At 50.3% G+C, this 24852-nt stretch overlaps 1 protein-coding gene across 3 annotated transcripts in view; it reads right to left on the bottom strand.

The window, feature by feature from the left end:
• The window catches only part of GLYR1 (glyoxylate reductase 1 homolog), a 35178-nt gene that overhangs the window by 6868 nt on the left and 3458 nt on the right, over positions 1-24852 (bottom strand). The window contains exons 4-15 of one of the 3 annotated variants that reach the window (XM_062180631.1): positions 14379-14517; positions 13590-13832; positions 9497-9583; positions 8572-8628; positions 7077-7127; positions 6910-6983; positions 5682-5781; positions 2996-3106; positions 2341-2442; positions 1453-1615; positions 988-1167; positions 524-648 (exon numbers count right to left, since the gene is read on the bottom strand). In XM_062180631.1, coding sequence (XP_062036615.1) covers positions 524-648; positions 988-1167; positions 1453-1615; positions 2341-2442; positions 2996-3106; positions 5682-5781; positions 6910-6983; positions 7077-7127; positions 8572-8628; positions 9497-9583; positions 13590-13832; positions 14379-14517 — 1432 coding nt within the window. The remainder of the gene's footprint in view (positions 1-523; positions 649-987; positions 1168-1452; positions 1616-2340; positions 2443-2995; positions 3107-5681; positions 5782-6909; positions 6984-7076; positions 7128-8571; positions 8629-9496; positions 9584-13589; positions 13833-14378; positions 14518-24852) is intronic. The other 2 variants (XM_062180633.1, XM_062180632.1) reach the window with 2 other exon arrangements.

The following is a 24852-nucleotide window of genomic DNA, read 5'->3' on the forward strand; positions in this document are numbered from 1 at the left end:
GCTTACTAAGACATTAAGAAAAAATGCACAGAATTAAAGGGGAGAAAGAGACAATGCTACGATTCCAGTCAAAGATTTTATTTTAAAAGTTGTCTCTCAGCAATCGAAAGAACTGGATAAAAAGCTCTTTATATCTTTACTCAAAGATGGTATCAAAAATGCCTTCAGCAACCACGGGCTGGGGCTGGCGCTGTGGCATAGTGGGAAAGCCGCTGCCTGCAGTGCCAGCATCCCAGATGGAAGCATCCTGGCTGCTCCTCTTCCAATCCGGCTCTCTGCTATGGCCTGGGAAAGCACTGGAAAATTCCTTGGGCTCCTGCACCCATGTGGGAGACCTGGATGAAGCTCCTAGCTTCAGCTTGGCCCAGCGCTGGCTATTGTGACTCAGTGGATGGAACCTCTCTTTCACTCTTTGCCTCTCCTTCTATCTTTGGAAATAAATAAGTAAATCTTAAAAAAAAAAAAAGACGAAGACACTGAAGGATCCATCCTGGGACTAGAGCCACACCCTGTGCCCAGTTACCTCATTGGCTGCAGCTGCCATAGGAGTTGGATGGTTGACGGCATCACCCAGTGCAATGGCTAAGCGGAGATCCTTTTGAATATATTTCAGGTAGAAATCAGGCTTAAAGTTTCCTTGTAGGATATCTGAGGAGAGAAAGCCAGTGATCAGAAGGAATCCAAGGATCCTAGATAAAAATTACATGCAGTAAGCACCTCAGAGTTTCACACCCAGCGTTTCCTAATAGCATAAGCCTTTTGATTCCTCCGGCATCTTCCAACATTCAAGAAAAGGGAGGTCCCAGCCCACATGTACAAATCTCATCAGCATGCCTCAGGATCTCCTCTGACCAGGGGCTTGGACTACCCAGAGGGAGGACATCTTTCCCACAGAATGAATCCCTGGAGAGGAACTGACAACCGCCTAATCCAGTTCCCCAGCTCTCATCAAAAAGCAGCAGCAAGAAGGGGCCGAGGTCCACTTACTTTGGCATTTCTGGTCCAGGAAAATGCTGGCCAGCTGTCCCTGATTAAGGATGTCTAGGAGCGTCTGTTGTGACTGGCCTGTCACCTGGGCCAGGGTCAGCCCCTCAGCAATGGTGGCCATGAAGCTCCCCTGGACCATGTTCACAATCAGCATCATCTTGGCGGCGTTGCCAACTTCACCTGTGCAGGACAAATCGTCGTATCTTGAGAATCTCACCGGCTGGGCCTCTTCTGCCCACCCTCACCCCTGCTCAGACCCACCTCTGCACTGAGGGGAGCCCCATTCACCTGCCCCCGACAGAACTGGCTCTTCCTCCTTCCAGGCACTGACTGTGCAAGCCAAAGGAAACCTTCCCAGGGGGCTCCCGGCAGAGGCCGAGTGAGATGGACGCTGTCAGCAGTGTGGGGGTGTGGCCCCCCAGCCTCCAGGCCTGATGTGGCCCAACGGGTGGGCAGACATGTTACCTAGGAAGAAGGAGGTCTTCCCCATCGCCTGGAAGCAGCTGCTGCAGTCCTCGTACAAGCCCCTGTCTCCGGCTGCTAAGATCACCAACATCCCATCATTAGACAGCTGCTGGTTCCCTGAGACTGGGGCCTCCAGAAAGCGGCCCCCCCTGGACACAATCACCTGGAAGGCAAAGTCACAGCTCTGGAGGCCTTGCTTCTCACAGGGCTCTCCAGGCAGGGAGACGAGTGCAGAGGAGGTAGGGCGCAGCTGCTCATCACACCTCCCAGAACCACAGAGGCGCAACCCTTACGAGCTGAGGTCTCAAAGCTAACGTCTGGATTAAGGATGGACATGGTGAAGAGTCAGGCAGGTTTTCCTCCAACTGCCCAGGAGCCACGTGGAGTAACAAGAGCAGCTGCAGCCACACACAGGCTCCCACTTACTCTCAATGTCTTACAAAGACCAAAGTCTAGACCAAGCACAATGCTTAGCCAAACAGACCTTGGCTCTGGGCACTGCCTGGCCCTAACGTCTTCTACACTAAGGACATGGGTCATAAAGTCACTGCTCCCTGACTTGGACCCAGATGCTTGGGAGGAAGAACACTCGGCTGGTGCCAACTGCAGGCAGCTGTTTATACCAAACAGGACAAGCTGCCAGCCCGGAGTGCTTCTCATTGTAAGGTCACCAGCCACAGGACCTGATCCCCACACCCGGATCTACAGTGACCTCTCATGACGGTTCAGACCAGCTGCAGCTTTGAAGGTGGACAGTAAAATAGGCCAGTGACTCTCCTTTGCTTTCTCTGGCTTTCGCTTGAGTAACTGAACTGCCCACATTTCTGGGTGCTCAGTCTTGGTGGTCTTGTGCTCCAACTGGACAGCCAGCCTGGATAAGGCTACTACCTGGGCCAGCTCGGTGACTGTGTCAGCATCCACTGTTGACATGTCCACGTAGCACTTCCCCGGGCGGATCCCTTGCAGCACACCGCTGGGGCCCAGCACCAGCTGTGGGGATACAAGGAGAAGCAATAGCCCAGGCTCCCAGCTAGGTACTCCGGAGCCCCCAGGGTCTTGCGATCAAAATCCTGTTGCTTTTGGGCTCATTTCCCGATTAGAAGTTAACGACTAAGGCTGAAAAGGAAAGAGCCATTAAATACGCAAGGGATAGAAAAGCATTTTCAGTATGCTCCTGCTGATCTGTAACTGTCCCCACCCATGAAAGGACACAAAACCTCAGTATTTTTGGGGGATTCTCTGGATATATGTAGATTAAATGGGTGACACTGCACTTGAACTTTGAAACACACAAACACAGGGACAGCAAACAGGAGCTTTGTTCGGGAACCAAAGTCACACTCAGCCCCAGTGCTCCAATTTAACAAGAATAGAGGAAGCCCAGACTTCAAGCCACTTTTTGTTCTGACTTCAAGGAAGTCTGTATTCAATTTATGCAATGGGCGATGGCCCCAGATAGGGAATTCAGCCCCTCACCCACCAGGGACAAACATTCCACAGGAGTGGAGGAAGGAAGGGCAGAAGGAGAGGAGGGGATCCTTACGTCCTTGGCTGCCTTAGGATCTGACACACAGGCGAAAGTGATGTCACAGGTTGAAACAACTTCCGCGGGGGTTCTTCCCAGGCGGGCCCCCTCCTGGATGAACAGATCACACTGCAAAAGTCACAGATCCTCCTGTGAGCTCGGGATGTGCAGAGCAAGCACCCCAGTGAGGCCCGAGACTGGACCAGTCCTCTGGCCAGCCTCCCTGGGGCACCAGAGCCCGAGCTCTGACTTCTGGAGCGATGTGGATGGGATGTCTTGCGTTTTTGTACCCCTGGGGCCTAGAACAATGTGCTACTTCATGGGAAGCACAAAACAAGTGTCTCCCTGGTGGTTAAGATAGTCTGCTTTCATCTTTAATTGTAAATGACACCAACAAACACCTTTAGGCATGACTTTATGGTTTGAATTTCAGTCTCCATAAGTAGGTTCCAAAGGATATTTTTAAGCTCATATATTAATATGATGTAAACAAAAGACTTTCTAATGAGGCTGTGTCAATTTATAATGGTCATCAGAAAGCTCTCAAATCACCAGCACTGACAGAAAATTGAAAAACCTGATAATTTAACCAACCCAAAATACCAACATTTTGGTTGACATATTTGGACTACTACTGATGACTGAACCATTTTTATATCTTGGTTTATATTTCCTCTTTTGTGGACTATTTTTTTTTGTCTCAGAATTATCAAACTGTATCAAACAAATGCTTTATCCCTTTTCCATCATATTTGCTGTGAGTACTTCTAGATGGTATTTCCTTCAATTTTATTTTTTTGTTGTAGGCAATTACCATAAAAAAATCAATCTTTTCTTTAGTGAATTTCACTCCTAGGCTTAGAAAAATCTCCATCAATATTTAATTTCACTTTCTATCCACTGGTTCACTCCCCAAATGCCTGCAACATCTGGGGTGAGCTGGATCAAAGTTGGGAGACAGGAACGCAGTCCATGTCTCCCATGCGGAGGTAGGAACCCAGCCACTTGAGCCAACACTACTGCCTGCCAGGATCCACGTTTGTGGGAAGCTGGAGCCAGGCACTGAATCCAGGCACGCCCATGTGGGATGCAGGCATCCTAACAGGCAGGCTAAACGCCTGCTCCTCAGTGGGACGCTCTGAAGAACTCATATCATGCACAAGTCCCAGCAGCACCTCGCTGTGCACACTTGGGATCCCTTCCAATGCACGCTCTACTACACCACCTTCCAGAGAGCAGTTCTTTTTAACCTCCCTCCTTTTGGTACATCTTAGATGAGAATGATCCCTTCTAAGAGCTGTACATCCACAGACACAGAATTCCCTTTCAGGTACACACAGGACCACAGCCCTAGGCTGAGAGCTCCGGAACTGGAGCTGCTGTTGTGATGCAGGGGGACAGGCCATCTCCTGCAACACCAGCACCCCACGTGGGTACCAGCTCGAGTGACTGCTCCACTTCCGATTCAGCTCCTCGCTAATGTGCCTGGAAAGCAGTGCTTAGGCCCCCTGCTATCCATGTGGGCGTTCCGGATGGAGTTCCTGGCTCCTGGCTTCGGCTTGGCTCAGCCCTGGCTATTGTGGCCATTTGAGGAGTGACCCAGTGGACAGAAGATGCTTTCTCTAACTGCACCTTTCAAATAGATAAAAAATATATAAACATTAGAAACAAAACAAAAAATTTTAAGAACTTCTGAACTGTCCAATATGGCACGCAATCCAATACAGTAGTCACTAGCCACAAGGTTAAATGAAATAGAAGAAAAATTCAGTTCTTCAGTTGTACTAGCCATATTTCAAGTGTTCAACAACCAAACACGACTACTGGCCCCACACTGGCCAGCACAGAGGTAGTCTATCTCCAAGGCCCCTGAGCGGACTCTGAGGCACAGTCCCGTGCAGGGCCACTCCAACACTCAAAGGCAGGGCAGCCATGCAACACGGCGATGCAGCAGACCCAGTCACACGCTCGGTATGAATGGCATCTGCTGCATATGTAAACAGTGCAGTAGGAACATGTATGCACATATATGTAAGTACACACAGGAGTACAAAAACTTCAGTAATGGCAGGGATGGATGTTTCCCATTTTATACAAAACATAAAAATTGGGGGTTGGCGCTGTGGCGCACTCGGTGGGGCCGCCGCATGCAGTGCCGGCATCCCACACAGGTGTCCATTCGAGTCCTGGCTGCTCCATTTCTGATCCAGCCCTCTGCTGTGGTCTGGAAAAACAGCAGAATATGACCCAAGTGCTTGGGCCCCTAGGGGACCTGGAGGAAGCTCCTGGCTCCTGGCTTCGGATCAGCACAGCTCTGGCTGTTGCAGCCAATTGGGGAGTGAACCATTAGATGGAAGGCCTCATCTCTCCCTGCCTCTCTTTCTTTCTCTGCGTAACTGTGACTTTCAAATAAATAAATAAATTGCATGTATTTGTGAGGTACTATGTGATCTTTGTTATATATACAAGTTGTATAATGTCCAACCAGAGTAAATTTATTTAAGTACTTAACATTTCTTTATAACTCCTGGGTATTTTTAGTTTTTGTAATAACTTCCTAAGCCTCTGTGTCAACCTCTCCACCAGCTGGACTGGGAGCTTGGCTTCTCCTACTTTACTGCACGCAGAGACAACAGGAAGAGGTTTTACTCTTCATTATTCCACACTCCAGAGGCCTAAAAGGGACCAACCCTAGGGGGCTTACTTTTTCGGCAGTCCGGTTCCAGACAGTCACTGTGTGACCCATTTTTAGCAAGTTGGAGACGATGCCACTTCCCATGAGTCCCAGGCCCAAAAATCCTATCCTGAAATAGACAGAGAATGATCAGTTCAAGGTGGAGTGGGAGGGACAGGGTGAGGCTGTGTCCTTCCTCCTGTACATGAGGCTTGCCCCCACAAAGAAACCTGGGAAGGGGACCTGAGATGGCCCCAAACCCCGGCAGTGTGATAAGCCAGGGGTCTTGTGATAAGGCACTGACACTGACACTGTGTCTTCTTCTACTGTGTGTCTAAGAGTGTCCCTAAACGTAACCAGGCATTTCTAAACCCTCAACTGCCAGAGAAAAGTAGATATGGTACAGTTCTGAGCAAGTCTTCCAAATTTGGTTCCCTTACTGCTGGGACAGAGGGTCTGTGCTAACAATTCTTTGTAGTGAGGAAGCAGACACTGGTCTCAAGCCCTTGAGATGATTTCCTGACCAGCTCCCCAGAGAGCAGGGCTTTCAGATGCCACCTTAAAGCATGTCATGATCCATGAAAGTCATGGGGGCTGCTTCCTCTACTACAAGAATCAGGGTCAGCTTTCATCGCCTGCCGACTCAGGCCTCCTGGCTCTCACCTTTGCCCTTTCAGTTTCTCTGCTGTCGATAGGGTTGGGGCTTTTTCCACCCTCTTCAAGGCCAAGTCCTTTACCCCAGTACATGGATTCTTCCTCTACGCCTGCCTCTCCTGTAGCTCCTGATGGTGCCCTGCAAGCAGCAGCCATCACAGTCCTTCTGTGACACGCTCTGCTCACCCACACTTCCCCAGGCTGTTCCTTCCTGCATCCCAGAAACGTGGAAGCTGGCTGCTACCACTGCTATTTTCACGTAATTTTTGTCTCGTCCCAATGTCTTTTCTGGTTCTCGCACTTCTTTCTCTCTCCCTGAATGGGACAATGGACAAATAAAGCCTCTTTCTTCGTTTCTGATCACATCTGGTTGTTTTCAAATCAAGTTTCCTTCCCAAGCCCTAGACATCCTCTGCTGCTTCTGTACTTTGACCTACACTGACCCTTCTGCATTGTGGGTCTTTGGGGATCACATGCGCATCACCTTGCAGACAGTCTCCTCCACTCAGCGATGTCTGGGACACAACACTTAATGTCCCCTTGGGGTCATACGCCCCCACCCTACAGAACCTGAGTCCCAGGAACCTTATGACCAGAGTCTTACTTTTTGTCTGTGGGCGTGATGCTGCCATTCACAGCTGTGCTGTCTGCTGCCTGGATAGAGGTGGATCCAGTTTCCTAGGGATAGAAAGCAAAAATCATCAAGGTAGCCTGCCCACGTTAAGGCGCTCAGTGACAGGCACAACAGGGAGGCATGGACACCTAACGTACCTCTTCACATACTTTCAACTTCTTTGTGATTGCCTGGTAACAGACAGCTGGCTAAGAAAGAGGGAGGGAAAAGGCTGCTCATTAAATTGAACGTTTGTCTGGTATTCACTTCAGTTTCCCTAAAAGGATAGGCCTAAAGTGACATTAACATTAAACACTTACTTGTGTAATTTTACTGAACTCCAAATACAGTGGAACGTTAAGGTGTATTAGCTCATTCAGTTCTCTGTGTAACTATGCAATGTTCTTCTGCTGACCATGACACTGAGAACCAGAGGCCTAAAGTCACACGCCAGTCCCAGAGCTGGTCAGTGTGCCTGGGTGGGTACCCTGTTCTGTTTGACTTGCAAGCCACAAACTGCTACTGGGTGCTGCCACAGTGCAGCCTACTCCATGGCCTCACAGATGCCAGGAACCACTTCCTGCACATCTGCAGGGCTGGACACTGTTTTGACCAGCAAGTCATAGCGTGTCTGCCATGTCTGTGGCTCCTTCATGAGTGCCAGCCACTCACGCTGTCTGGCTGTTGCTCCTAATTCCAAAGGCAACCGTGAATGTCTCAACCAACCACACATTTGGCTGAGTTTTCAAAGCTTTTTACTTCTTTGTTTCTGGTTTATTTTTACCTCGATGCCTAGTTCACAAGTCAATCTACACTGGGACTCTGTAGCTCGATGCTCTGGGCACTGCACAGCCCAGTGTAACTTCTGCAACTGGCAGGGTATGGTCCTGCCGGAGCAGCACCTCCCCTCAGGCCAGCCTCCGACCAATGACCAAGAGCCTTGAAGAGCAATCCACCGGGGCCGGCGCTGTGGCGGAGCGGGTCAAGCTGCCGCCTGCTGTGCCGGCATTTCATATGGGCACTGGTTCAAGTCCCAGCTGCTCCACTTCTTTTATTTTTTTATTTTTATTTTTTGACAGGCAGAGTGGACAGTGAGAGAGACAGACAGAGAGAAAGGTCTTCCTTTTGCTCTTGGTTCACCCTCCAATGGCCGCCGCGGCTGGTGCGCTGCGGCCGGTGCACCGTGCTGATCCAAAGCCAGGAGCCAGGTACTTCTCCTGGTCTCCCATGCGGGTGCAGGGCCCAAGCACTTGGGCCATCCTCCACTGCACTCCTGGGCCATAGCAGAGGGCTGGCCTGGAAGAGGGGCAACCGGGACAGAATCCGGTGCTCTGACCAGGACTAGAACCTGATGTGCCGGCGCCGCAGGTGGAGGATTGGCCTATTGAGCTGCAGCGCCAGCCTGCTCCACTTCTGATCCAGCTCTCTGCTCTGGCCTGGGAAAGCAGTAGAAGATGGCCCAAGTCTTTGGGCTCCTGCACCCATGTGGGAGATCCAGAAGCAGCTCTTGGCTCCTGGCTTCAGATCGGCACAGCTCTGGCCATTGTGGCCAGCTGGGGAGTGAACCAGCGCATGGAAGGATGGAAGACCTCTCTCTCTCTCTGTATAACTCTATCTTTCAAATAAATAAATAAAAAAAAAAGAGCAACCCACCTTCTCTGTCTGGCTCAGCAGGAAGTGATGGAAATGAGGATCTGCGTCTTTAACGGGCTGAAACCAGAAAATGATTAAATAAAACAAGTTATTTTCCACCAGAGGTCACTTCCTTCTGCCTTGTAACTAGATTCTCCTTTAGATGAACACCTCAGAGATTCTTTTACATCTGTCTGGAAACTTTTCCCAGGCTTGGCCTAGTGTCTTATAAACAACCCCTGTTCCAGTGGAGGAAAACTGGCTTCAAGTGGAAGGAAATACAAGTTTCTGATAGGTTGGTAAACAAGTTATTTCAACAATACTATGAGAAAATGTTAAAAAGCACGCTGATGTTTGTAATTCAGTATTCACCAGGCACTTCAGGAGACTCAGCACACTAAGCTGTCTCACCTCTCAGGGTTCTGTTCTAATTTTAGGTTTTGGCATACTGTACCCACCCCGGACCTGTGAGGATCAGCATTAACAGAACACTGGGGTGGGGTGGGGGGCCAGCCACTGCAGAGCTTCAAAGACATCTAGCAACAGGTGCAGCCATGTGCAGGCCACATAGCCTAGCAACTAAACATCCATGCTCTCACGTATGGGTGGGGGCGCTCATACAGTATCACGTGAAGACAGCTTGTGGCATGATCTCACTGCTCTGAAAAGCAATGCTAGGCTAGGCAACAGAAGGCATGCACAGGTGTCCAGTCACGGAATGGCAAGAGGACACCAAGGTCTGGGGCCCCTTCCATCCAGCAACAGCACTGACCGCAGAGTAGGGAGACCTTCACTTTTCAGCCTCACAGGATTCTGTACTGTTTTTGCAGTAAGTAAGACACAAATGCCATCCACAAGAAAAGGGGAAAAGGAAGAGGATCACACAGTAATGCCAGGAAGCCAGCTCTGCCACAGCATCTGTGCTGCCCGCAGGAGAGCCGTTTACCTCGCTCACGGTCGGCTGCCATTTAAACGCGGCCATCGGTCCAGCCATCATCCCCTTCACGGTACTAGACTCGGGGATGGTGAGATCCTACAGAGGGAGAGGCAGAGCATAAAGACACTTTGCTTCCTTTCCACCCTGAACTAAACCCCCAGCATGAGCCGTGCTCTACGTAGGCACTCGGGCCGGCCCCTGGGCAAGGTTGTGAGGGCTGTCCCTCGGGAGACAGAGCATGTTCTCAAACACAGCAACTCCTTCCCCTCAACACAAAGGGAGCGTTCCTTCATTCCTGCAACAAAAAGCTGTGACCTCACATCTAACTTCCTAAGGATGGAGGGAATCAGGGAGCCCCCACCTCCCCCCGTGGTCTGCAGTGGGAAAACTTCTCACCATAATAACACCTGGGGCAGTCAGCACCTGAGTGCCCTGTGTCCTGTGCAGGCTGATGCAAGCGGAAGACCTGGTGTGATCGAGTAGCTCCTCCTCCCCACAGCCCGGCCCACACTGTCCCTGAGCAAAGTGTCATCGGTCCTCTGAGCAAACCATCTGGTCCTTTGCTACATGTCACCCATGCTTCCTCTTTGCTCTGTTTTGGACATCTAATCGGAGTTTGCACAGGCCCCACCCAATTCTTGACTTGGCCTGCCCAAACCGTTCCTCCTGCACTCTTCCCAATCTTACCAGGCATCCTTGGGCCCTCTCTCTCCTAATCCATCAGCAGCAACTGCAGCTTTACATTTAGGTGTCTAGGCAACCCCTTCTCAGCGTCCCTGCTACCAACACCCAAGTTCAGGCCACCACCACCTGACACCCGGAGAGTCAACAATCAATCTTCTAGCTTCCATTCTGGAAACCCCACATTCTAGCCACTAGGGAGCAGCCGAGTGATCTTCTAAAAAGTCAAGACAGATGCTTTCCTGCCAGACTCCGGCCTCCACCACACCCGGTGAAGCGGAAGCTTCATTTTCATGGCCAACAGGGAGGAGGGTCCTATGAGGTTCTGCAGCCCCACGCTAATCTCTGACCCACATCCTCTTTCTTCTCCCTCTACTCTCCAGCTCACCGGCACCCCATGGCCCCCCACCTGACTCTAAGCACACCAGGACCTCGCAGCTGGCTCACAGGCTCCCTCCAGGTCTCTGGGGAAACGTCATTCCTTCAGAGCTGCCCTAAGTCTGCAGAAGTTGATGTGCTACAGACATGATGCAAATGTTCCTGCGGGGCTTGCTGTGTGCCAGACCGTGCTATCAGGAGCACTAATTCACACGGGCAGGCTCCTGAAATCCCAGTATCACATGACACAGAACCGTGACATCTCCACTTCAGAGAAGAGAAGACCACGCACTGAGAGCCGAGGTGCCCTTGTCACAGAACTACTCACTGGTGCTGCAGACGGAATTCAGACTCCGGGAATCTGGCCCCAGGATTAAGTAATTTTAAGTATGTTTAAGGAAAGCACTGTGTCAATTTTGCCTACTTTGTACGCCATGCTGAGAACTGTGCCTGACTTTAAGTCAGGGTTCAATATTTACTGAAGAACTGAGCACATTTCTTTCCCAAGGGGCCCTGTCTGTCCTTACTGCTGCTTTATGCCTAGATACCTGCTCTGCAGTGAAAGTCCTTAGTAAACACTTGCTGAATCAACGGCCACCTGTGGCCAGGGGCAGCAAGATGTCCTAGACAAAGCAGCCCTAGGGACCTGCCAAGGGTGACAACCGCAATGGGAAGAGGAGGCCACGGCTCTTGGTCCAGCACCAAGGAGAGGCTTGACTCCCAAATCGCTGCTCTCTGAGCGAGTGTGGAACGTCAGCCTGACCATGCTACTTCTTTCCCTCAGAGCGGTGCTCTCAGCTCAGGACTAGGGAACAAGAGCCCCAGAGAGAGGGCCTGAGTGTGCCACTGGGAGTGGCTCACAGGACAGTCTACACAAACCCAGTCTTGATCCTCCTGCGTGTACACACCTCTGCGATCAAGGTCAGCCCTTTGCGTTAATCCTCCCGGGGCAGGAGATTACGCCTGGAATGGCACTGGCTGGGGCTCTGCCTCTTATCACCCTGTGCTACTGCTCACTGTTTCTGAGCGGATCTTGCCAGCCAGGTGACGGTTACCATGGTGACAGTCACACACACACCCCCCCCCCCACAGAATACGTTAGCTCATGAGATGCACCCGAATTCCAGAGCCCAAACTTCCTGTGAGTCTGACGCTGCTGAGCTGAAGTAGCTGTGTCTGTGGCGCAGACGCCCTGTGCTCTCCTGCAGACATCTTCTGTCACTTCGGGCAGAAAGGACCCGCGAGGGTCAACAGCAGACAGAGCTCTGCACTGAGACCCGGCTGGACGTTACTGCCCTTCAAGTTCCTAACTCAGATGCCAGGGCAGACTGCTTTTTGCTGGGAGCCTGTGAGGAAAGGTCCTGTGGGGTTGCCCTGAAGGGCTTGCCTGGCTCTCACGGCACAGCGGGCTCCCGCCCGTGAAACAACAAGTGCAGGCACACCAAGTGCCCAGGGCACCGCAGGCAGAGTTCTCAATGCTTTGCCTGAGTTCTCATTTAATTTTCACAACAAACTTCCAGGCACAAATGATTTATTACCCCAGCAGTTAGATGAGAAAACCAAAGTGAAGGTACTCGGCCAAGGTTACACAGTTGTAGCAAGCCATGGGGTCATCGGTCCCATCTCTCCTTAGCACTTCTCTTCATCCGAAAAGCTGTTTCTCTCAACAGGAGTTGTTGAGATGCTTGGCCTAAGATGTCAGGCAGTATGAATTTGGAAAAAGGGTAAAATCCAACAGCCCAGATTCCTTCAGGATCCCCAGGAGATAACTGAGAAGCCACACCCCCTGCAGGGCTCCGCAGGCACTGTAGCTGGCAGTCCGTGTACACCTTCTCTGTCCCTGGGCTCACAGCTACCCAGGGAGGGCGCCTCCTCCACACTCGCTGTTATCTGCTCCCTCAATCTAAGGTCACTTAACAGGGAGAAGGGCCTTCTCTAACCCACAACAGCAATCACAGGCCCAATCTAGCTCAGAGTTCTTCCTTTAAAAACAAACAAACAAACAAACAAACAAAAACAAAACACAACTATAAATATTATAGCCTCCAAGCTTCTGCTACCTTTCCCTGAGGCTACCACAGACCACCACTGGCTTCAGAATTCTCCTTCCCGGGCTTCTAAGACTGGACCCCCATTCTGCAGCCGACAGGAGATTCACCTGCACTTGACTGTCTTCTGGGGCTTCCGCCTCTTGCCTCCAGACCACGGCATCCTCTGTGGAGCAGCCTTTGGCTTCTCTTGTCTTTTCCTCACTTCACAAGACCAACTCAGCCCGTCTCAAGACTCCAGCCTCTTTCCTACAGTCACTTCCCAGGCCTACATTTCCAGTCCTGAGGTAGCCCCAAGCCTCCAGCCTGCTGAGGCCTCACCTAAAATTTGTCACATTCAAAACAGCACGGGCCCCCTTCCTGTAAAGCCAGCTCCATTCCTCTGCCTTTGAGAGAAAGCCACTGCCATTTCCCCTTGATGGTCTGCTTCTCCCTGCTCATTCATGCTCTATGGAATCAGGTGCCACGCCTCACATACGGCCTTTCAATATGTGCTTTCATTCCCTACGAATCCGCACCTGGGTTTAGATTTCTACTTGGCTTAGAGCCATTTTTCTCTGCCCTCCACGACTCCTAAGGCACAGCTGGGAGTACACTGACACCTTGACACCCAGCTCAGAGTGTCATGGGCCCCATGGACTCTAGGGCTGGGACCACACTCTGAAGCAGACCCAGGCCCCTAGGCCTCCACAGTTCAGTGGCAGCCTACCTTTCTCCACCTGCACCGAGAATACCCACGCCAGCACCAGGCTGAGGTGGGCAGTACCGCCATCTCTGGGACAGCATTTCCTCAGCTGGCCTTTGCATGCCGGCTCGGGTGTGCCTCCCTCGTGCCAGCACCCAGGCCATGTCTCGTCTCCTGGTCAGAATTCTTTAGGGAAGCACTTGGCACAGGACTCTAGGCCCACTCTGTAAGTGGAAGCATCTCGTACAGCTCAGCTCTAGTTATACAAAGGGACGTCACTCATCCCAGAAGCTGCAGGGAGAAAACCAACCTTCTCATCCTTTGGGGGCCGACCCCGCTTCCGGGGACTCTGCTCTTGGGCTCTTTTCAGGGGGGACTTGGAGCCTCTCTCTGCAGAGCCTGAAGACACCCTCTTCTTTCCTTCTCCCATGTTCTTCTTCACCTTCCCTTCAGACAGGCTAAGTTTGCGCTTCTCATCACCTGAGTTTGGCCTACTTCTTTCCTCACTGGAATTACGCCGATTCTTGTCATCAGCAGAACTGTGGGATGAGGTCTGAAAGTTTAATAATAATAATGATGACTACCACAACAGCTGTCGCAGCCACCACCGCTGACACAGGCCACACGCTGCCATAGGCTCTTGATGTGCATCGTTCTCTCAACAGTCCTAGCAAACGGGTTCTGTTGTCACCCTCCACTTACGTTGGGGAAAGCAGACTAAAAAAACAAAAAATCAAGTCGCTTGTCCAAGGTCCCAAAGCTAAGAGGTGGGATCTGAACCCAGGCAGGGTATGTGTATCAGTGGGTGTGCTCCTCATCTCCGCACCACAAGACGGAAACGGCCAGTGCTGTGTTCAAAAGCTGAGCTACTTCTCCTGATCCAAGCCACTTTCCTAGAGGCAATGACCTAATCCAGAACAGTGAGCCGCATGCATGGGGTTCAAGCTGGTGAGCAAAGTGCTGCCGCCTCAGAACTGAAGCAGCTCTCTCCATGAGCATGTCATAACAACGGTTCTGGGTCTGGTACCATTTAATCTGCTAGCTACTACGCAGAAACAATGGGTCTGGTGTCAGCAGAAAGCACCCCTCTGTCTCTCACCTGGTCTTTCCCCTTGGCTCTCCGGAGGAACTCTTCCACGGCATCCACAGCCTGTTGGAACCGCTTGCCCTTGTTAATCTTGATCATCTCCTCCTTGTGAGCATGATATGGCTTGAGCTGCTCCACTTTGATCCAAGCACTATCAGAAAACAAAGGAAGGGTATGATCCACGCTGCCCAACAGTGCTCAGGACCTCTCCAGCACACTGTGCCCGTTGGGTTCAACTAGACTTTGAAATAGGCCTGATATTTTTGCAAAACAATTTATCAATCATCCCTAACTCCTGCGCTTACGGTGTATTTTCTTGAAACAAGTTAAGCACAACCACCACAAACTCCTGCAGGGAGATCACGGTGTTGCAGGCTGCTTATTCCACTCTCGTTCACCAGCTTTTCACGCCCAGCCACAGACACCCTGCGGTTGCTCAGGGCAGAAGAAACCCAAGGGTGCTCTCCCACTCTCCCCACGCAGCACAAAAGGCCCCACAGCGATCCCTGGCAAGCAGGGTGCCTGGCAGCATCACCTACTACGGCAGGATTCCTTGCAAGGAGACACTTGCTGGGTGCCAACAATGTGAGTCACGTTTACCATCTGCCCATCACCTGAGACCTGAGACGGTTACCAGAGCTGAAGAGTGCAGTATCTTCCAATATCCATCTTAGAGATGCCTGCAGCCACTAAGCCTCTGTCTGCTCATAAATGATGGTATCCATGGCTACCAAGCCACACAAAACATGGAGCACACAGCTTGGAACAGGAGCAACAATCACGAAAGGAGACCCTTAAAAGTGAGATTCACCTTGAGAACTGTAGGTAGAATACTGAAGTCTGATTCCTATAGTCGAAGTGTTAGCACATGAAAATGAAAAAAGCAGTGCATTATCACTCTGGCCTGAACAAATCTGGCACAATGGCTGCCTGTGGTTCTCCTAAATGCCGTTCAGCTTACAGAATCCAAGCGTAAAAGAGGATTTTACAGGCTTGGTGAGGTAGCCATTAATTTACGCATGTTTTACCCTGTAAAACTCAAAGGTTTCATAGCACAACCTTCAGAAAAAGTGGATCAGGTTAAGGATACAGAAACTGGGCTACCTCACTAACTGAAGGTTCTCTTCTGTAGAGAGAGCTAGAGAATTTTCACTAGTAATAGCAAAATTGCTAACCTCTGTACACAAAAATAATACTACCAACCCATTCCCACAGCCTGTCCTCTGGGTGCTGTGCTACCACGAGCAGCGGTTGACGAGAAGTCTGTCCCAGCACGACACCCCAGCACTGTCATCCTGCGAAAGCAAGACAGCAGACCAGGAGTGGAAGGAGGACCCCAGCACTGCTCTCTCTGGCACAGAGCTGCAACCAGACAGCTTTCTAATGACCAATTCAGCCACAAGTTTGAAATGAGAGCCAATGAATCCAATCTATAGGGAGAAAAAGTGGAATGAAAGCTGGACTCTGTAGTTCCCAGCAAACATAGCACTGAACTGGCTCCTCTGCCTCCCCTTGCACTTACAGGAATTCCGAAGACGGACTGAACAATCTAAGGCCAAGGCAGGCTGGCCAGAAAGCCATACTATCTAGCGTTCAGACACAATGTACGCGGTGTCGGGGATGGAGCTTAAAGAGCCACAGCCCTCAGGCCTGGTGTCTTCTTGCTGAGAGCTGAGACCCGCACTCATTTCCGGCAGAAGAGCAGCAATGTTTCTATGAAGCTTCCTGAGATGGGACAGGCGCCTCGTGGATCACTGACCCCTGCCTCTGCTCCCAGCCTCACATGAGCATCTGACTCAGAGGGAATGGAAAGGCGAGGATGCCGGTGGAGGAAGTGCCAATAAATCAACACCTATTTTTTTGCTGATGCATTTTAACTGGATTACTGATTTCTGCCAGTAGGAACAGACAGCCAAAATTCCATTCATCCTCCAGATAGGAATTTGAGATACTAACATGAAATTTTCCTCTCTATAACCACTTCTGTAATGTTAAAACAGGTTGCTAAGTGAACCAGACAGTACAAATATGACTTTAAAAGGATAAATGCATGGAATTTTAATCTACTTAAGAAACTGATCTACTATCACATCAGAAACACCAACTCACTAGAGCCCTAGGAAAATTATCTTTTGAAAGCAAACCAAATTTAAATCACTTTGGCTATCTGAATAGAATTCCTCCTCTAAACTCTATACTGCAAAACCCTCCATTTTTATTAATTTATTTGAGGGAGTCAGAGGGGGGAAGGAGGAAGGGAGAGCATGAATGTGAGAGTGTGCTCCCATCTGAGAGTTCAATCCCCAAATGCCTGCATGGCCACGGGATGGAAGCTGGGGGAGCCAGGAACTCAATGCAGGTCTCCCCCTGGGGTGGCAGGAACCCAATTACTTGAGCCAAGAGCAGTGCCTACCAGTGTCTGCCATCAGCAGGAAGCTGGAATCAGGAGTTGCAGCCAGGGACTGAACCCAGGCACTTGGAGGTGGGACATGGGCAATCTATCTGGAGTCTTAACCACTAGGACAAATCTCTCCCCTTAAAGCCCTCTGTCTTCTCCACCCTGTGGAGGCATATCAGCTGGGCCTGGAATGTACCTGGTGCTAAATAAATAATCACTGGGGCTATACTGCAGATCCAACCAGTGTGTGGAAAGGTGCCAGAATGCTCAGCTTTGTAAGGCTGCTGCTCCTGTTGGGTTTTAAGTGAAACGTCAGTCTCTTCCCTTGCTAGAAGCTGTAACCAGTGGTTCTCTCATCCCCCAAGACCCAGACGGAGCTGACCTTTTTAGTCTATTTTGACAAGGGCTGTCAAGTCAGAAAATCAAAACTTACTCAAGTTTTGCCTAAAGTAAGAGGCTTTGCTTTTATGTTCAGCACAGTTGGTTTGTGGTAGTAAATGCTTAAGAACAAGCTAACTAGCAATCATTGAGCTCACTACAAAGAACATGGAAGGTACCGAAGGTATTTGGCTAAGTGGAAGAGAACAAGATGGCCATCAGCAGTGTGGCAGCACACCGCCGCTGGCGCAACGGTAAGGAGAAAGTAAACTATGACTTCTAGATCACGCATCACTATGCATGGATTATCTCACCTCTAGAAAATGTCACCACTGCAGGGACACACAAGAACCCAGTCTGAGAGGCTGAGGGATGGCAGTGAATCGAACTGTCTTTGTTGTTTTCAGCCTGATTTTTGTTTTTGGAACCACAACATGTAATTTTTTTTTTCTTTTTTTTTTTTAACAGGCAGAGTGGACAGTGAGAGAGAGAGACAGAGAGAAAGGTCTTCCTTTACTGTTGGTTCACCCTCCAATGGCCACCGCGGCTGGTGCACCATGCTGATCTGAAGGCACAAGCCAGGTGCTTCTCTTGGTCTCCCATGGGGTGCAGGGCCCAAGCACTTGGGCCATCCTCCACTGCACTCCCGGGCCATAGCAGAGAGCTGGCCTGGAAGAGGGGCAACCAGGACAGAATCTGGCGCCCCGACCGGGACTAGAACCCGGTGTGCCGGCGCCGAAGGCGGAGGATTAAACTATTGAGCCGCGGCGCCAGCCAACGTGTACTATTTTTAAAAACAACCAATCAGTTCACTAAAGGCCTCTGTCACAGAACACGGGTTATTTCAACTTCCCAGAGAATTCTGACCATGACTTCGTGGTGTGTAGGCTTGCTCTGAGGCCTAGCTCTTGCCTAGTTGTTGGGGTACAGGCACCTGTAACACAGCCACCCACAGCAAACTGACCCTGTATTCTGGTATACTTTCCACACAGTCTCTTCACTAGCAAATACAGAAAAGCCACTCTGGGATCAGTCCATTAAAAATTAATTTTAACACACATTTTAGGGGCTAGCACTGTGGCGTAATGGGCTAAGCCTCTGCCTGCAGCTCCAGAATGCCATATGGGTGCTGGTTTGGGTCCCAGCTACCCTTCTCCCGAATGGCCTGGAAAAGCAGTAGAAGATGGCTAAAGTGCTTGGGCCCTGAGCATCTGTGTGGGACGACCAGAAGAAGCTCTTGGCTCCTGGCTCCTGATTGGTTCAGCTCCTGCTATTGTGGCTATCAGGGGAGTGAACCAGCAGATAGCAGACCCTTCTCTCTGTTTCTTCCTCTCTCTACCTCACAAAAAAATAAAATCTTATGAACAAAAAAACCACATTTCAGAGGTCGGTGCTATGGCACAGCGGGTTAAAACTCCAGCCTGCAGTGCCAGCATCCCATATAGGTGCTACTTCAAGTCCTGGCTACTTCCGATCTAGATCCCTGTTAATGTGCCTGGGAAAGCAGCAGAGGATGGCTGAAGTCCTTGGGCCCCTGTACCCTTGTGAGAGATCTGGAAGAAGCTCCTGGCTCCTGGCTTCAGACTGGCCCAGCTCTGGTGGTTATGGCCACTTGGGGAGTAAACCAGCAGATGGAAGACCTCTCTCTCTCCCCGTGTCTCTACCTCTGTTTGTAACTCTATCTTTCAAATAAATAAAAAATCTTACCAGAAAGGGAGGGGGGGGCAGTGCTGTGGCATAGTGGGTAAAACTGCTGCCTGCAGTATCAGCATTCCATATGGGTATTAGTTCAAGTTCTGGCTGCTCCACTCATGATCTAGCTCTCTGCTGTGGCCCGGGAAATCAGTAGAAGATGGCCCAAGTGCTTGGGCCCCTGCACCCACATGGGAGACTCGGAAGAAGCTCCCAGCTTTGGATCAGCTCAGCTCTGGCCGTTGTGGCCATCTGGGGAGTGAACCAATGGATGGAAGACTGACTGACTGACTGTCTCTCTCTCTCTGCCTCTGCCTTTCAAATAAATAAACAGCCCTTTTCCCCTTCTATTTCCCCCCAGCCCTTGATCCTGATCCCTGTGCTGCCTCCGGGCCTTCGGGGCACATGGCCTTCGGGGCACATGGCCTTTGGGCCGCCTGCTATATGCTTTCCCGCCTCCATGTTCCTCCATGTTGCTGGCTCCTGGTGCTCAGGATGAATCCAGATCTCCCTTTCTCTCTTAGATATGGCCCTCACTCTCCTATGCATTTCTCTCACTGAATAAAAAGCTTAAAACCTAAATAAATAAACCTTAAAAAAAAAAAAAAAAAACACATTTCAGGCCGGCGGCGTGGCTCAACAGGCTAATCCTCCGCCTTGCGGCGCCGGCACACCGGGTTCTAGTCCCGGTCAGGGCACCGATCCTGTCCCGGTTGCCCCTCTTCCAGGCCAGCTCTCTGCTGTGGCCAGGGAGTGCAGTGGAGGATGGCCCAAGTGCTTGGGCTCTGCACCCCATGGGAGACCAGGAGAAGCACCTGGCTCCTGCCATCGGAACAGCGCGGTGCGCCGGCCGCAGCGCGCTACCGCGGCGGCCATTGGAGGGTGAACCAACGGCAAAAGGAAGACCTTTCTCTCTGTCTCTCTCTCACTGTCCACTCTGCCTGTCAAAAAAAAAAAAAAAAAAAAAAAAAAAAAAAAAAAAAAAAAACAACACATTTCAAAAACTTCCACACTCTGACCTGCTTTTCCCTTAAATGAAAATCATACAGGGCCGGCATTGTGGGTAAAGCCACTGCCTGCAGTGCTGACATCCCATATGGGTGCTGGTTCGAGTCCTAGCTGCTCTACTTCCAATCCAACTCTCTGCCATGGCCTGGGAAAGCAGTAGAAGATGGCCCAAGTCCTTAGGTTTCTGCACTCATGTAGAAGACCTAGATGAAGCTCCTGGCTCCTGGCTTCAGCCTGAACCAGCCCCAGAAGTTGGGGCCATTTGGGGAGCGAACCAGTGGATGAAATATCTCTATCTCTCCCTCTGTATCTCTGCAACTTATTTCAAATAAATAAAATAAATCTTTAAGAAACACGTGCTTGTATGTATAAAAATATGACAAGTTGTCGGTTTCAGAGGTGTTATAGGTCCATGTCTAAACTATTCAGAAATGAAGACACTGGAAAACATACATGTGTGATACACACACACAAATGAAGAACTCCTCAGTTAATTTCAAGCAAGGATTACCTTACGTTACCTTACAGGCACCAAGACTTACAGGGAAGATAAACGCAGACTTTGTTTCCAAACTTGACAACATTCCCAATTGCTGGAGGACGCCTTGAGCTGTGCTGCCTATGTCAACTTGGCCAGCCACTTCTTTCTGGGCCAGTTCCCACAATTCCACTGCATAACACCTGCTCCTGGAGCCTATAGCATCAGCCACAAAGGGAGACATCAGTAGCACAGGAGACATTAACCGAGGCTCTCGAGGAGAGCCACTCCCATCCCTGGCACAGAGACATTGCTGTCTCAGTCCAACACCTGGAACAGTGGCCCTCACTATCCACCTGGCTCAATTTGCTAAGTGTTACATGGTGTGGGATGTATATATATATAGGGAAAGTGAGTCAGTCAGGTGACCAGCAGATTTTTCTACAAAAGTTTTACCACTGACTGGGACCACTGACACTCAGTCAGACCTGGCCCACCTTAGATACATCTGAATGTCAGCAACACCTAACGCCGGACTCTTCAACATCGTATCACTTAAATCCATAAAGCCCTGGCCTCCCAGTTTCCTCATCTGTGAAAAACTAAGGATCAGATCAGTGACGCTATCCATTTCCTGAAGGAGCTCCATGACGATCAGTGAAGATTGCTACTCCTAGGCAGTCATTTACAATGCACTCACTGTTTGAGTCGGGTGTTTCTGGTGGATTCTGAGCACCTGTAAACTAAACAAATACTCCTTCCACTGTGCCGTCGACAGACAACGATGAAACTTTGAAACCCGAGCTTTATCCCTGCTGTTTTGGGCAACCGCTACTGACCAGTGCTGTCCAAGGTGGACCCTAATGCACCTGACACTTAGTCTTTGATGGTGCTAGTAAAGCTATCCTGAAGTCATTTTTCTCTTTGTATTCTTTTTTTTAAAGATTTATTTATTTATTTGAAAGGCAGAGTTACAGAGAGGCAGAGGCAGAGGCAGAGAGAGAAAGAGAAGTCTTCCATCTGCTGGTTCACTTCCCAAATGGCTGCAACAGCCAGAGCTGAGCTGATCCGAAGCCAGGAGATTCTTCTTGGTCTCCCACACGGGTGCAGGGACCGAAGTGCTGGGACCATCTTCTATGGCTTTCCTAGGCCATAGCAGGGAGCGGGAGCGGAAATGGAGCAAGTGGGACTCGGATCAGTGCCCATATGGGATGCAGGCACTGCAGGCACAGCTTTACTGCTACGCCATGGCGTTGGTCACTCTTTGTATTTCTATGAAAACACCTCATCAAGCATCTGTATGCAATTTTACCTCGGCCAGTTGGCTCAGAGAACTGAACCCAGCTATCTTGTTAATTCCTTCCCTCACCAGGAAGCCCTGATTAGGCAGGTCTGGCCCTCTCTTCCTAACAGAGGAACTGAAAAACAGTTTGTTAGGGAAGGAGAGAGAGGGGAAAAAGAAATTAGGTTTTTTTTTTTTTTTTTTTTTTTTTTACAGGCAGAGTGGACAGTGAGAGAGAGAGACAGAGAGAAAGGTCTTCCTTTTGCCGTTGGTTCACCCTCCAATGGCCGCCGCGGTAGCGCGCTGCGGCCGGCGCACCGCGCTGTTCCGATGGCAGGAGCCAGGTGCTTCTCCTGGTCTCCCATGGGGTGCAGGACCCAAGGACTTGGGCCATCCTCCACTGCACTCCCTAGCCACAGCAGAGAGCTGGCCTGGAAGAGGGGCAACCGGGACAGGATCGGTGCCCCGACCGGGACTAGAACCCGGTGTGCCGGCGCCGCAAGGCGGAGGATTAGCCTAGTGAGCCGCGGCGCCGGCCAGAAATTAGGTTTTTAGAAAATTTGAGTCACTGTACATTTTGTCATAAGGGACTACTATTTTTACTCTTGGATAAAGCTTTTTGCTAACATAAAAAAAATTGTAACTACATGTATCTATTCCTTATTTGTTCAGTTTTGAAACTGAACATCTGGCCGGTGCCGCGGCTCACTAGGCTAATCCTCCGCCTTGTGGCGCCGGCACACTGGGTTCTAGTCCTGGTCGGGGCTCCGGATTCTATCCCGGTTGCCCCTCTTCCAGGCCAGCTCTCTGCTATGGCCCGGGAGTGCAGTGGAGGATGGCCCAAGTCCTTGGGCCCTGCACCCCATGGGAGACCAGGATAAGCACCTGGCTCCTGCCATCAGATCAGCACAGCGCGCTGGCCACAGCAGCCATTGGAGGGTGAACCAACAGTAAAGGAAGACCTTTCTCTCTGTCTCTCTCTCTCTCACTGTCCACTCTGCCTGTCAAAAAAAAACAAAAACAAAAACAAAAAAAAAACTGAACATCCCTGGGGCCAGTACTGTGGCATAGTGGGTTAAAGCTCTGGCCTGCGGTGCTGACATCCCATATGGGCACTGGTTCAAGTCCCGGCTGCTCTACTTCCGATCCAGTTCCCTGCTATGGGCTGTGAAGGCAGTAGAAGATGGCCCAAGTCTTTGGGTCCTTGAACCCATGTGGGAGACCAGGAAGAAGCTCCTGGCTCCTGGCTTTGGATCAGCCCAGCTCCAGCTGTTGTTACAGCCATTTAGGGAGTGAAACAACAGATGGAAGACCTCTCTCTCTGTCTGTGCCTCTCTGTAACTCTTTCAAATAATTAAATAAAAATCTTAAACAAACAAAACCAAAAAGCTGAACATCCCTGACTCAATCCTGTATTCCTCACGAATAGCCCTATCTATCACTGGTTAGAGTCCAGTAACTAAAGCAGCGCCCGTCCCTCGATGTGCCACGCTCACACGTGCCTCTCCTGGATGTCAAATGGTAAAGAGAGACTTACCACTTACAGTTCTGTCCTTTGTAACGTGCTTCTCATCCCTAGAAAACCGTCTTGAATGCATTTCTCACAGGGCTTCTCATGCTTGTCCTAAACACAGTCCCACAGGGCTCCGCTTACAGTGCCCTCTCAGAACTAGCTACTCAAGGCCACTCACTGTTTCAGATTCTGAACACACATTTTTCAGTCTCTGCTTTTCCCCAGTTAGAGCCCGACTTTTTTGTCTGACAAGGTCTCCTTTTCTAGGCCCTGACTAGTTCTGCCCAATCCCTTTGGAAGCATAAGCCAAACAAGAACTAAACAAGTTATTTTGTATTCAAAACCTTTTTGGTCAAAAGAACGTAACTGGCTGACATCCTTAGGAATCTCCAACTCTGAGTCCTCTCTTTTGAAACAAACTCCACACTTGCCTCCTTCACCCCATGGACACAGTGTGTCTGTCTCTCTCAGGCTTTCCTTAATTAAAAGTACTTGCTTCTTGGGGCTGCGGCCTGCAGTTCCAGCATCCCATATGGGCGCTGGTTAGAGTCCTGGCTGCTCCACTTTTATTTTTTAAGATTTTATTTATTTGAAAGTCAGAATTACACAGAGTGAGAAGGAGAGGCAGAGAGAGAGAGAAAGAGAGGTCTTCCATCCACTGGTTCACTCTCTAATTGGCTGCAGCGGCCGGAGCTGCGCTGATATGAAGCCAGGAGCCAGGAGCCAGGAGCTTCCTCCGGGTCGCCCACGCGGGTGCAGGGGCCCAAGCACTTGGACCATCTTCTACTGCTTTCCCAGGCCATAGCAGATAGATGCTCCACTTCTGATCCAGCTCTCTGCTATGGCCTGGGAAAGCAGTAGAAGATGGCCCAAGTCCTTGGGACCCTGCACCCGCGTGAAAAGATCTGGAAGAAGCTGCTGATTCCTGGCTTCGAATTGGCTTAGCTCTGGCCGTTGCGGCCATTTGGGGAGTGAACCAGTGGATGGGAACCTCTGCCTCTCTGTAACTGCCTTTCAAACAAATATGAAACTTGCTTCTTACCAGTGCTCTTCCTCTCTTGGCACAGATTTATACCAACTTAATATTTGCGGAACACCTGTCGTACGCCAACCCACACCAAACCTAAGTGACACTACCTTCCCTTCAGAACCATGAGGAAGGAGGCATCATCTCCTGACCCGGAGGACCCGGAGGCTAAGAAAGGTGACACAGCTTGCCCAGGTCTTGGAGCTGGTGGAAGCGGTACCTGAATGCACATCAGACCCACAACAACTAACAAACACACCGTTCTTTCCTGGAAGTAATTTTCTGCCACTGGTCGATCTGGAGCGCTTACCTCGTATAACAAAAGGTACTGAAGGGATCACCGGGGCAGCACCCTTCTTTGTTCCTAAGTTAACTACCCACCCACAAAAGCCCCACGGTGACTTAATTTTTAACAGTAGTTTATGTGGAACTTTTATCAAAGGAATTTAGAAGGTTTGAACACATCGTATCCAGTAGTTGTTCCCACTCGCTTGCTTATGAACCCCACCTATAGTCAGTTAATTAGAATCACATCCCCACAACTGCCTCCAGGTTCCATGTATAAGTCACTGGCTTTTTCTGTTTGCCTGGCTGAGCGCTGAAATGGACTCAACTCCGATTTTCATCACCCTGTTTCTAGGAACTCTTATAAGCAGGGAGCAGAGTTCACACCTTTTAGCATTAAAAAAATTTATCAGACTTTCAGGCCT

The sequence above is a fragment of the Lepus europaeus genome, chromosome 21 (genome assembly GCF_033115175.1).
Source record: "Lepus europaeus isolate LE1 chromosome 21, mLepTim1.pri, whole genome shotgun sequence".
Taxonomy (NCBI): domain Eukaryota; kingdom Metazoa; phylum Chordata; class Mammalia; order Lagomorpha; family Leporidae; genus Lepus; species Lepus europaeus.